We start from the raw sequence: 13,586 nt of genomic DNA, 5'->3' as shown, positions 1-13,586 counted from the left end.
GCAACCTCATGATGGGTATAGGGAAAATGTGAGTATCATGTAGTAGCCTAAACCTATCGCTGTTACATTGAACTGGGTGAATGGAATATGAATGAGTCATCCAATATGCTGTATTATAATTTTAAAAAATGTTTTTATTTAACTAGACAAGTCAGTTAAGAACAAATTCTTATTTACAATGATGGCCTACCCCGACTGGCAAAACCCTCCCCTAACCCGGACGACACTGGGAAAATTGTGCGCCACCCTATGGGGCTAAGGCTATACTCACGGAAAAAACTTCCTCCCTGATATTGAACAGTACTGACCGTTACTGGTACAATTGAGGTCAGAATTCACCGCTATGGACATATAGATGACTTTACCTGCTTCTTTTGAACTGCCCGATACCCCATATTATGTGAAGGAATTTAAAGAATGATCAGTTTGGTGATTTTCTTTTCAGTTGAATGCATTCAGTTGTACAACTGACTAGGTATCCCCCTTCCCTTTCCAAAAGGAGCAGAAACTTGCAACAAGAGACCGAAAGATTTTTCCAAACAGAGACCGAAGGTTCAGCAGCTTAGTGGGAAAGACAGACATCATTTTTACAGTCATCTGCAGGCTTACACAGTGTCCTTTGGGATAAGAAATTCGAGACGCGCAGTTGAGAGAACCGTTACTTTCCATCGTTAGTCTATAAGGTTGTTTAATCATTTTAGGATTTGTTAAGTAGACCTAATCCTAATTTATTAAAATTGCAACTATCTACCGAGAGAGTAAAAATTACTCTGTAAAGGCAAACTTTGACCGTTTTTCATATTTTTTTTCTACTGTAGCCTTCGGTATTTGCGTAGAAGGGAGAGGCATCACCAAAACGGAGCGCACAAAGCCATTGCGCGCAGTACCACGTCATTCTGTCAAACTTATTGAAGCGTGTTTTGCTACTTTCTGGCAACATATACTTCATTTTCATTCAGATAATATTTAGACAAGTGGGGAGTCGGGGGAGATGATGACAGGATTTCGACTGAACCTGGCGCCTCTCAAGGAACCGCTGGGATTCATCAAATTTGTAGAATGGGTAAGTAGGCGACACTGTCCAGAATCCTACTGGAGAAAATCTGCAGCTCAACAGTTCTAATAGCGGAGGGAGTTTTCACTCTAGTTCGGGGCTGTGGCCTGAGAAAATAAAATAGAAAATACTGTATATCACGCTTTTTTGCAGTTCAATCATATTGCATGTTGGAGCAAACCACACAAGCTTTCATCAGTTATTTATTAACTAATGTGTCACAGTTTTGTTTTATCTTGTCAGTCTCTTTTCTCCTGATTCTGCAATGACAAAATAATGATAGCCTACAGTATGACATTCATTCAACTCTCCATTTTTAGCAAAGTCTGCGGTGGGAGGTGGCCGAGCTACATCTGTGTTTATAAGACCATTAACATTAGACAACCCAAAAACCGGTCTTCTCACATGTAGTGAGTGTCTGAACCTACAAACCCCGTACCAGTTTAAAAATGAATGGAAGTTTGGAGGTCGTTTTGGGGTTAAATATGTGTCCAAAAACCTCATATTTCATAAGCTTTCTTAGGCTGTATCTCCTAGATAGACAGATACTTCAAAACCTTATTCCTTAAGATTTCTTTACTGTGTTTTTGCCTGGAATGTGTTATTCAATGCGTTTCTATGGGCTATAGTCGTAATGGTCAAATTGAATATTTTATCAAATCATTTTTTAAATATTTATTTTATACCTACAGGGGTCCTAAAATTCTAAATCAAATAGCTAAATTATCCATGGTATGACCATCTTAAAACAATTCCATATGTTAGCTTAGTAAACCTCTCCCCTAGGCTTAGAGAGTTAATCAGAACTGAAGAGATGTGATCCAGTTTTCAGGCCAGGGTTTCATTCCTTCCACTTTCGAAACCATGTTGTCCTCAGAATCCATGCTTTTGGAGAAAATGCATTTATCAAGTTTAACCGACTTGTCTGCATAACTCAGTCAAATGAATCCTGTGTAGCTATACAGGAGGAAATTAGGTTAAACATTTAGCTCTTCTCTCTCTCTCTCTCTCTCTCACTGTGCAAATCCTTCAAGATACAGTCTGCAGGCCAGACAGGCAGCAACACCCCAGTCATCTGACCATAGACTTCTACACAACAGGCTATTGTCTCTGTCTGTGCATTTGCAGTGCTCACTAGATATTAATTGCTGTGAGATGGCACAAATTGCTACAATGAGGTAGTCAGTCAACAGGAAGTCACACTGTTTAATGAAAACATCTGCAGAAGGGCGAGAAAGAAGGGCCTCTCCGGAATCAAAATGGAGGCACAGTCACAAAGTAAGATTAAGTTCACCCTAGACACTGATCTCAGGTCAGTTGTGTGTTTCTTTGTCCTATTAGTTCCTATTAGAAAGGGTAAAGCTGATCCTAGCTCTGGGCTTAGGGGCAACTTGTACCCGAAACTGATTCATTCTGAAGGTGCAGTGTATTATTACACTCTAACTCCCTCTAGCCTACATCTAGAGAGAGAGAGAGAGAGAGAGAGAGTATCAACAGAGAACAACATAGCTTGCAGCAGAGAGAACGAAAAGAGGATCAAAACAGATCTTTATATAGACCGTTAGATCCTTCTTGTTCTTGGCAAGCTTACTGTTTGTCGGGTGTGATGCTGCACACGTGCTATTCAATTCTTTCATTACGTTTATCAAAACACCCCCCCCCTGAGCTGGTCTACTACAGTATCTTACAGTATGTCCCCAGTGTAAGCAATGTTTCTCCATTCTCCCTGCTCAGCTAAAACAGTTGACCTGATATCTTTCTTTCTTTCTCTCAATCACTCTTTCTTTCTCTGTTTTAAACAGCTGACAGCCATCTTTGCGTTTGGGAGCTGTGGGGGGTATTCTGGCATGAATATCGTGTCCCTCTTCTGCGGTGAAGGAAGGAACGAGACGCTGAATGTTACTTTTAGCTATCCCTTCAGGTGGGTGTCAGTCAGTCCTCTCTCTCTCTGTGTGTTACTGTGGTTGATACCCCATACAACTATTAGACCCTGCAAAAAACAGAACAAAAATTTCATCTGTCGGAGGATGTTCACGGTGGAGGAAACAACTTGACCCCATGACCTCAACTGATTATTTCCTCCATTAAACTGAATGAGTGTTTTCTTGTGCAGTGTAAGGACTGGGATTTATTCCAGGTGTATTATGACACAAACAGGAAGTGACCTGTACAGTGAAGATGTATCAGGTTAAACTAGATGACACAAAGGATACTTTTTAATTGTCAATCAGAAAGATTTGCAGCTGAAATTTTGACAATATAAAGTCTCCATTCTATCCTCATGTTATTGTCATTATATATCCCCTGGGAATAAGTACACTGAACAAAAATATAAATGCAACACGTCAAGTGTTGGTCCCATGTTTCATGAGCTGAAATAAAAGATCCCAGAAATGTTCTATACACACAAAAAGCTTATTTCTCTCAAAGTTTGTGCACAAATTTGTTTGCATCCCTGTTAGTGAACATTTCTCCTTTTCCAAGATAATCCACACCTGACAGGTGTTGCATATCACGAAGCGGATTAAACAGCATGGTAATTACACAGGTGCACCTTGTGCTGGGGACAATAAAAGGCCACTCTAAAATGTGCAGTTTTGTCACACAACACAATGCCACAGCTGTCTCATGTTTTGAGGGAGCGTGCAATTGGCATACTGACTGCAGACTGTCCACCAGTGCTATTGCCAGATAATTTAATGTTAATTTCTCTATCATAAGCCGCCTCCAACGTCAAGTTATAGAATTTGACAGTACGTCCAACCAGCCTCACAACTGCAGACCACATGTATGGCATTGTATGGGCGAGCGGTTTGCTGATGTCAACATTGTGAACAGGGTGCCCCATGGTGGCGGTGGAGTTATTGTATGGTCAGGCATAAGCTACGGACAACGAACACAATTGCATTTATCGATGGCATTTTGAATGCACAGAGATCCGTGACAAGATCCTGAGGCCCATTGTCGTGCACCTCATATTTCAGCAGTATAATGCACAGCCCCATGTCACAAGCATCTGTACAGAAGTTGAAAATGTCCCAGTTCTTCCATGGCCTGCATACTCACCAGACATGTCACCCATTGAGCATGTTTGGGATGCTCTGGATTGACGTGTACGACAGCGTGTTCCAGTTTCCGCCATATCCAGCAACTTCCCACTGCCATTGAAGAGGAGTGGGACAACAATCAACAGCCTGTGAAAGAGATGTGTCGCGCTGCATGAGGCAAATGGTGGTCACACCAGATACTGACTGGTTTTCTGATCCATGCCCATACCTTTTTTTAAAGGTATCTGTGACCCACAGATGCATATCTGCATTCTCAGTCATGTGAAATCCATAGATTAGGGCCTAATTAATTTATATCAATTGACTGATTTCCTTATGAACTGTAACTCAGTCAAATCTTTGACATTTTTGCATGTTGCGTTTATATTTTTGTTCAGTCTATATTCAGTGTGACACTGATCTCTTACTGAAATACCCTGGATAACTCTTGTTATATCACGTATAGATGTACACTGAAGTATAAAGCTGTGTTGTGTCCCCAGGTTAAACCTGGTTGCTCTACTGGAGGCCAACACCACTCTGTGTAACCACTCCGTGCCCGTCACCCACCTGGTGGGAGACTCCGCCTCCTCGGCCCAGTTCTTTGTGGGCGTGGCCATCATCTGCTTCCTGTACTCTATAGTGGCGTTGCTCGTCTACCTGGGCTACATGCACATGTACATCGACTCTGACTTCGGCCCTATGTTTGTGAGTACTGGGAAAGTAAAAGGACAAAACCTAGATTGAAATCCCCATATGTGACTTGACATTAATATGATCGATGTGATGTGATTTGATTTTGATTAAATTATTTATTTAAGTGTAATACACCTATTGGTGCCCAGCCCACATGGGCTTACAAGACACTACTAAACATAGTACCATTTTACTTGTACTCAAAACAAAATAACATTTGACAAATTATACACATACAATAATAAGTACAGCTACCATCTAGCCACACTACACAAACAGTACATTTCTCCTTTTCCTGTAGACATTGTGAACAAACTGAGCAATCTCAAACACACCCTGTCTGAAACAAAATTCAAGCCTCTGCTTGTCCCGTAACCAGAATACTTCAGGGTAATCATCAAAATGTTTACAAAAAATAACATCTCAGATCATCAAAGAACATCTGAGATAATTATACAGAGGGCAATAGAACACAAAATGGATTTTGTTTTCGATTTTCCCAAGATCACACATTAGGAAAATTCTCTTTTCTTCAGGCAATCTGTTAAGTCTGCCTGTCTCTATAGCCAGAGGGAGGGTGCGGGATCTGACTTGTGCACAAACTGACCTTTGGCTTCTTGCTAGGTTCAGGTGGACATATGGTTCAGGGGTGTAGTTCTCTTTGATGAGAGTTTACGTTCTAAGCAGGGGTTGGAATCAAAATGAACAGAACCGTTATTGTTTTTTGTTCAGTTCCACTGTTCCGACCAGCAAAATACATTATTGATTTCTTCCTAGTCTCATTCTTGCTGACATCAAAAGTTTAAAACAATATTAATAGGAGACCGAATGCGATCGGAACACCGTCTAATTGGCCTTCATTTAACTCTTACAGAATTCCACGTAGACGGGGATTTTGGAAATTTAATCAAAACCTATTGAAAGACAATTTGTTCTTAACTAAAACAAAATAATTAATAATTTACTTTTTTTTGCACAACATAGGTACAGCAGATCCCCTTATTGTATGCGACACTACTATAGAGGCACAAAATAGGTTAGAGGAAAAACAAAAAGAAATGGAGGTACTTATTCAAGAACGATTAAGTGTAATATATTACAAAAATAAATCGAATTGGTTGGGAAATGGTGGGAAATGCACAACATTTTTCTTGACTCTTCAACATAGAAATTCGACCAAAAATAATTTACAGAAACTCGTTACAAATGATGGAGTTATCCATGATTCACCAAATTATATTTTGAAAGAAGAAGCTAAATATTTTATGCATATGTTTTCTTTTGTATCCTCCATTTCCACTGAATGATGTTAACTGTAAGGATTTCTTTCCTAATAATACTAATAATACTAATAATGTCAAATTAACACATTTACAGAAAGACCTGTGTGAAGGCGAACTTACAGAAGAGGACATTTTGAGGAAATAAAATATTTTCAGTTTGGAAAAACACCAGGGCTTGACAGTATACCAGGAGAAGTATATCATACCTTTTTTGATGTACTCAAATATCCATTATTAGCATGGTTTAATTACTCTAATACAAATGGTAGACTTTCAGGTATTCAACAGGAAGGTCTGATTTCATAACTTCTAAAACAGGACCCACATGGTAAGTATAAAGATCCAGTCCATTTAAACTGGAGGCCTCTAACACTTCAATGTTGTGATGTGAAAATCCTGGTGAAATGCGTATCACATAGAATAAAAAAGGTTTTACCAGATATTGTTCATCCTGATCAGACAGGTTTTTTACATTGACGATATATTGGAGATAATATACGACAATTACTTGAAACAATTGAACATTATGAAACATCAAAGATACCAGGCCTGGTCTTCATAGCAGATTTTGAAAAGGCGTTTGATAAAGTAAGACTAGAATTTCTATATAAATGCCTTCATTACTTTAATTTTGACGAATCTCTTATACAATTGGTTAAAGTTATGTACAGCAACCCCAGATGTAAAATAGTAAATAATGGTTACTTCTCAGAAAGTATTGTGCTTTTAAGAGGAGGTAAACAAGGCTGTCCATTGTCTCCATATCTATTTATTATGGCCATTGAAATGCTAGCTATTAAAATTATATCCAACAAGAACATTAAGTGGGTAGAAATCCTGGGGATAAAAACAAAAGTGTCAATGTATGCCGATGACTCTAGTTTTTTTCTTAAGTCCGCAATCTGGATCCCTGCACAGTCTCATTGAAGATCTTCATCACTTTTCTAGCCTCTCTGGATTAAAACCTAATTATGACAAGTGTACCATATGTATGTATTGGATCGTTAAAAAATACAGTGTTTACACTACCTTGTAGTTTACCAATAAAATGGGTGGATGGTGAAGTAGACATGGTTGGTATTCAGATCTCAAAAAATATAAATTAATTTACCACAAATAATTTCAATAGAAAGTTAGCAAAAATAGATAAGATTCTGCAACTGTGGAGAGGTAAATAGTTGTCTATTTATGGAAAAATCACATTGATTAACTCTTTGGTCCTATCAAAGTTGACTTACTTACTAATGGCATTGCCTACTCCAGATGACTCCATTTATTAAATCGTATTAGCAAAAAATATTTCATTTTATTTGGAATGCTAAGCCAGAGAAAATTAAACGTGCATATTTATACAATGAATATGAGTTTGAGGGGCTAAAATGATTAAATATTAAAGCTTTAAACCTCTCACTAAAAGCTTACCTCATACATAAATTATACTTAATCCCAAAATGGTTCTCCAGTAGATTATTAATGAAAGGCTCATCCTTTGTTCAAAAATGGCCTTTTTGCCTTCATACAGATTACAACTTCTCATTTCCGACTAATTTTGTTTAAAGTATCGCCCTTTCTTAAACACAAGCTGGTTACAATTTCAGTTTTATCCTCCAGAAAAGATAGAAAAAATATTACAACAAATGTTTGGTTCAACTCAAATATACTGATTAATAAAAAAACATTCTTTATGGATTAAAAAAAATATTTTTTATTATATTTGTTAGTGATATTATGAATAGAAACGGAGGCGGTATATGCAGTTACTGATATATGGGAATATCTGTTCAATCAAAATGTACAACCAACTGATTGCTGTCACGACCTGGCCATAGAGTGACTGGGAGTGACTGTGGGTATTCTAGTTTCTTTATTTCTATGTTTTCTATTTCTTTGTTTTTGGCCGAGTGTGGTTCTCAATCAGAGGCAGCCATCTATCGTTGTCTCTGATTGGGAATCATACTTAGGCAGCCTTTTTTCCACCTGTGTTTTGCGGGTAGTTATTTTCTGTATAGTTTATTAGCCTTACAGAGCTGTTCGTTTTTTAACTTTGTTATTTTGTTCGAGTGTTTTTTGATCAATAAAAATCATGAACACTTCCCACGCTGCGCTTTGGTCCGATCCTCATTCTGACGAGAGACGTAACAGAACTACCCACCACCAAAGGACCACCAAGCAGCTTGGCCAGGAGGAGCAGGGATCATTGGCCCGGGAGAAGAGTGAGTGGAGGACCTCATGGACATGGGAGGAGGTTATGGCAGGGGACAAGACCCTGCCATGGAAACAGGAGGAAACAGCAAGGGAGGAATGGTGGCGATACCAGGAGTCACGGCAATGAGGCAAGCACAAGAGGCAGCCCCAAAAATGTTTTTTGGGGGGCGGCACACGGGGAGAGTGGCAGAGACAGGGTTCAGACCTGAGCCAACTCCTCGTGCTTACTGTGGGGAGCGAGTGACCGGTCAAGCACCATGCTATCCGGTTCTGCGCACCATGCCTTCAGTGCGCATCCACAGCCAGGTGCGCTCTATGCAAGTTCCCCGCAGTGGTCGTGCTAGAGTGGGCATTCAGCCAGGATGGATTGTGCCGGCTCAGCGTTCCTGGCCTCCGGTGCATCTCTTCAGCCCAGGTTATCCTGCACCAGCTCTACACACGGTTCACCAGCAAAGCCCAGTCCACACTCACCGAGCTGGAGTGGGTATCCAGCCAGGACGTGTTGTGGCAGCTCCACTCACTAGGCTGCCAGTACGTCTCCTCAGTCTGGTGAGACCTGTTCCAGCTCCATGTTCGAAGCCTCCAGTGATGATCCATGGCACGAAGCCTCCTGTGATGATCTATGGCCCGAAGCCTCCAGTGATGATCCATGGCACGGAGCCTCCAGGGATGACCCATGGCCCGGAGCCTGCAGTGAGGATCCATGGCACGGACCCTCCAGCATTGATCCACGGTTCGGAGCCTCCAGCGACGGTCCCCGGTCCGGAGCCTGCAGCGATGGTCCCCGGTCCGGAGCCTCCGGCGATGATCGGTGGTCTGGTTCCGTCGGCGATGATCTGCGGCCGGTTCCTCCAGTGAAGGCCCTTGCACCAGGGCCACCACGAAAGCGAATGGATCTGCGGGTGGAGGGGGGTCTACGTCCGCACCGGAGCCGCCGCCGTGAAGAGATGCCCACCCGGACCATCCTCTTTAGAGTCAGGTTTTGCGTCCGGAGTCCACACCTTTGGGGGGGTACTGTCACGCCCTGGCCATAGAGAGGCTTTTATTCTCTATTTTGGCTAGGCTAGGGTGTGACTAGGGTGGGCATTCTAGTTTCTTTATTTCTATGTTTTCTATTTCTTTGTGTTTGGCCGAGTGTGGTTCTCAATCAGAGGCAGCTGTCTATCGTTGTCTCTGATTGGGAATCATACTTAGGCAGCTTTTTTCCAACCTGTGTTTTGTGGGTAGTTGATTGCTGTATAGTTTATTTGCCTTACAGAACTGTTCGTTTTTTTCACTTTGTTAGTTTGTTCGAGTGTTTTTTGATCAATAAAAATCATGAACACTTCCCACGCTGCGTTTTGGTCCAATCCTCATTCTGACGAGAGACGTTACAATTGCAGCATTACCTTAAAAATGGAGGAGACAAGTGGAAAAGGGAGAAGGTGGGGAACTTGTTTGCCTGCCATATATTAAAGATACAAATTGGCTGAAAGGAACTGGCATAAATAGAAAATATTCCAGTTTAATTTGAGGACAAAAATGTTGACAGCTGCACCATTCAGGTTGGAAAATAAATGGGAAGAAATTATCGATGTACCAATTCCATGGCACATCGTTAATGAACTGGTACAAAAAACTACACTTGATTCAACACTTAGAGTTTTTCAATTTAAATTATTATATAAAATTCTTGCCACCAACAGAATGCTATATACACCATAATTTGCAAATAAATTCATTAAAAATCCTACAATGTGATTTTCTGGATTTTTTCCCCTCATTTTGTATGTCATCGTTGAAGTGTATCTATGATGAAAATTACAGGCCTCTCTCATCTTTTTAAGTGGGAGAACTTGCACAATTGGTGGTTGACTAAATACTTTTTTGCCCCACTGTATATATTTAGCTCGACATTAAATTAATTCACCAACGGATAGAACAGCTTGCTATGGAGTGGGCAAGCTACAGTATGTACATGCATTGAACAGACAAGTGTATTGTAGGGTGCGAGATGTGACTGAAACACCAGTCTCAATGTCAACAGTGAAGAGGCGAACCCTGGATGCTGGCCTTCTAGACAGAGTTCCTCTATCCTTAGTGTCTGTGTTCTTTTGCCCATCTTAATCTTTTATTTTTATTGGCCAATCTGAGACTGGTGTTTTGCAGGTACTATTTAATGAAGCTGCCAGTTGAGGACTTGTGAGGTGTCTGTTTCTCAAACTAGACACTCTAATGTACTTGTCCTGTTTCTCAGTTTTGCACCGGGGCCTCCCACTCCTCTTTCTATTCTGTCTCGAGATAGTTTGAGCTGCTCTGTGAAGGGAGTAGTTCACATCATACATCTTGTGCAACACATCATTTCTGAGATTTATGTTTTTGTTGTACATCGTCTCTGTCCAAAAAAACGCAATAAATAAATAGGCCTACGTGTTTTAAGCCAATGTCTTGAGTTATTCATGCATATCTTCCAGTAGGATGTGAACAATTGATTTGGTATGGTCCTACAACTGTTTTTTTTCTGTCTTTTGATTACTCCTCTGGTCATTGTCACACCAACCAAGACATCACACATAGACCAGGCTACAATTGTATGCACTTCCTTATCCATTTTAAACCTTGCTTAAACAAAGTGGTTCCAACGAGGTCAAAGTAAGTGATAATGACTTCGGTTCCCTCTTCCCTCTCTTCCCCCAGGATTTTGGTCTGACGGCAGCGATTGCCTTCCTGTGGCTAGTGTGTTCCTCAGCATGGGCCAAGGGGCTGCAGAACGTGAAGGATGCCACCGGGACAGCGGGCATCACCTCCACACTGGCACTCTGCAAGGAGAGCGATGTGGCCTGCGAGGTCACTGACTTTGCCAACATGCGCACCCTCAATGTCTCTGTGGTGAGTAACTCAACCGTTCTTTTATCTTCTTATAGATGATGCTTGTTAATGAGAATGTATCAAGTTCACATTCACTTGAATTCCATGATAATTACATAGATAAAAAGAGATCAAATGTAACGTTTTCCTTTAGTTTTTCTACACATCCAACAGAAATACTGTGTTTGCCATGCTCACTTATGTTTGACCATATGGTCTCACTCTGACTAAAGTGATCTCTGCCTCTCTTCTCTAGGTGTTTGGGTACCTGAATATGATCGTGTGGGCGGGCAATGCCTGGTTTGTGTACAAGGAGACCCGCTGGCATTCTCAGAAGTACACTGCCCAGCAGGGGGCTGGGGCCGGGCGTGGTCAACAAGTCCCTGCTGCTATCTAATACTCTACTGCACTTCCAATGCACAAAATAACCCTGACACACCCTAAGTACTCCTGTAGATCGGAGAGGATTGGATAGATACACTATAAGCTTTATGGTAATAGGCAGCTTCATCTTGCCTGCTGATTGTCTGGGTGGAAATGGGCCATATCTATACTGTGCCTTAATTATCAATATCTATGCTTTGTCGAATATATCTGTGCCTTCAATACCTATCCCAGTATTGGCCCATGCCTTTATGTGCCTTAGCATGCCAATGCTTTCTCTCCTCGTGCCTTCTCTAACCTCTAAACCGGTGCCTTCTCTTACCAGTAAACCCCACGAAGCCCTGGTACGTTCTCCTAAGCTGTGGTACCGACTCATTGACAGCATTTGTGTACTTTGACCTGCAACTATCTTTGTGCTGGGCATTTCTGCCAAACCCTAATCTGGGATAGTTCAGATTCTTAAACAATGCGTCCTTTCACCTCACGGCCTAGAACTTGCCTCTTTTTGCCAAGTGTAGCAGTCTTGCTTCCGTCCCTCTCCTTGTCCCAACCTGGGCTCGAACCAGGGACCCTCTGAACACATCCACAACTGCCTCCCACGAAGCATCATTACCTATTGCTCCACAAAAGCTGAGGCCCTTGCAGAGCAAGGGAAACAACTACTCCAATGTCGCAGAGCGAATGACGTCAACAATTGAAACGCTACTAGCGCGCACCGCTAACTAGCTAGCCATTTTACACCGTTTACACAAGGATGCATGTGTCCCTGAATGTACCGCTGGCCTTGTGCTTTCTTAAATGTATCATTATTTAAACCATTTTTACGTTTGTTTCATTTGAAACTTAAGTAGAACTTTCCAATCTTGATCTTGTATCTTTCAATGTCATCTTCTGTTGAGAAGACCGATGTTTAAATATGTTCTTTAGTCCTCCATGTTTTTTCTACTTTGTATTATGCTATTTGTTGAGCCACTAAGAAATCGTGCACTGTCTGTGCATGTGCTGGCTTTATGTTTTGAAATCTCCTGTTTTTTTGATGATTGCTTAAACAATGTTTTCAATTATTATTTCTTGTCATTACCTTTGCATTTCTGATCTATTTTCTGTTATTACCTTTGATATAATAAAAGTGTAACTTGAAGTGCTTGTGTATGGAAGGCCAATGTTGAGTGTATGTGTGTTTGTAATGTCTGGTATACTGGTTATGCCACTGTCTTCCTCTTGCAATCATTAGACCAACTTTAGCTTTATGGAGGACTATGTATCTGCCCTGTTGTGGAGAGAGACAGAGCTGTCCTTTCCACAATATGCAAATAATGTCTTCTTTCTTTTTGAATAAAAAACAATTAATTTCCTACAGTCTGTTTCCTTTTATCATATAAAAGTGGATTTGTCCCTTTCTCTCTCTGGTAATATTGACTTAATTGACAAGCCATACTGGGGAGGTTGCGGGAGATTTCTGACTCAAAGACTCCTGAAGACATAATGCAGCTTTTGTTTCATGATTTGTCCTGTGACCTCACTGTTTACTGTTTGTCTGGAGAACAAACAGGACACTATCTGGTAAAGCTGCTCCAGTGTGTCTGACCTGATCACTGACATCCTTAATGCATCATTCCTCCCTTCCTTAAAGTACTCATCTGACATGACTGGATAATTTGAATCTGTGTGATCATTGTTTAAACCTACCAGACTGTCTTTGAGAGTTACAATTACTTCCTGTAAGGGGAGGATGAAATTATGCAATATTATAGTAGCCTATTGGAACATGGCTCAAGTTTTCCACCCAGTGATGTCCTGCAGCTAGAGAACCACTGTTACATGCTCAGTCATGTGGTCTGTGGTATGCCAAACTGACACGTGCAGAAGGCATGGAGCCCTATTGGCTTTGGTTCCTGTTCCACACTAGCCGACTATCACTGATTGATTACTACTGTTATTACACAGTCTGTAAATATAACACAGGTTTGACCACTCAGCCACACATTTCTCCAACAATCACTTGCTGAATGTTGGATGGGTACTGACTATGGATATTTTCACAAACATCACCATACCAATGAGCCAATG

At 41.0% G+C, this 13,586-nt stretch overlaps 1 protein-coding gene across 1 annotated transcript; it reads left to right on the top strand.

The window, feature by feature from the left end:
- Window positions 1-291: 291 nt before the first annotated feature.
- Window positions 292-12,871, top strand: LOC112214340 (synaptophysin-like protein 1). Its single transcript, XM_024372989.2, has 5 exons — window positions 292-1,063; window positions 2,857-2,975; window positions 4,605-4,809; window positions 10,962-11,153; window positions 11,389-12,871. Exons 1-5 carry the CDS (start codon window positions 992-994, stop codon window positions 11,527-11,529), a joined length of 729 nt encoding a protein of 242 aa, XP_024228757.1. The 5' UTR covers window positions 292-991; the 3' UTR covers window positions 11,530-12,871.
- Window positions 12,872-13,586: the final 715 nt, after the last annotated feature.

Source organism: Oncorhynchus tshawytscha, linkage group LG15 (assembly GCF_018296145.1).
Source record: "Oncorhynchus tshawytscha isolate Ot180627B linkage group LG15, Otsh_v2.0, whole genome shotgun sequence".
Lineage (NCBI taxonomy): Eukaryota > Metazoa > Chordata > Actinopteri > Salmoniformes > Salmonidae > Oncorhynchus > Oncorhynchus tshawytscha.
This window is presented reverse-complemented; position numbering and strand designations above follow the sequence as displayed.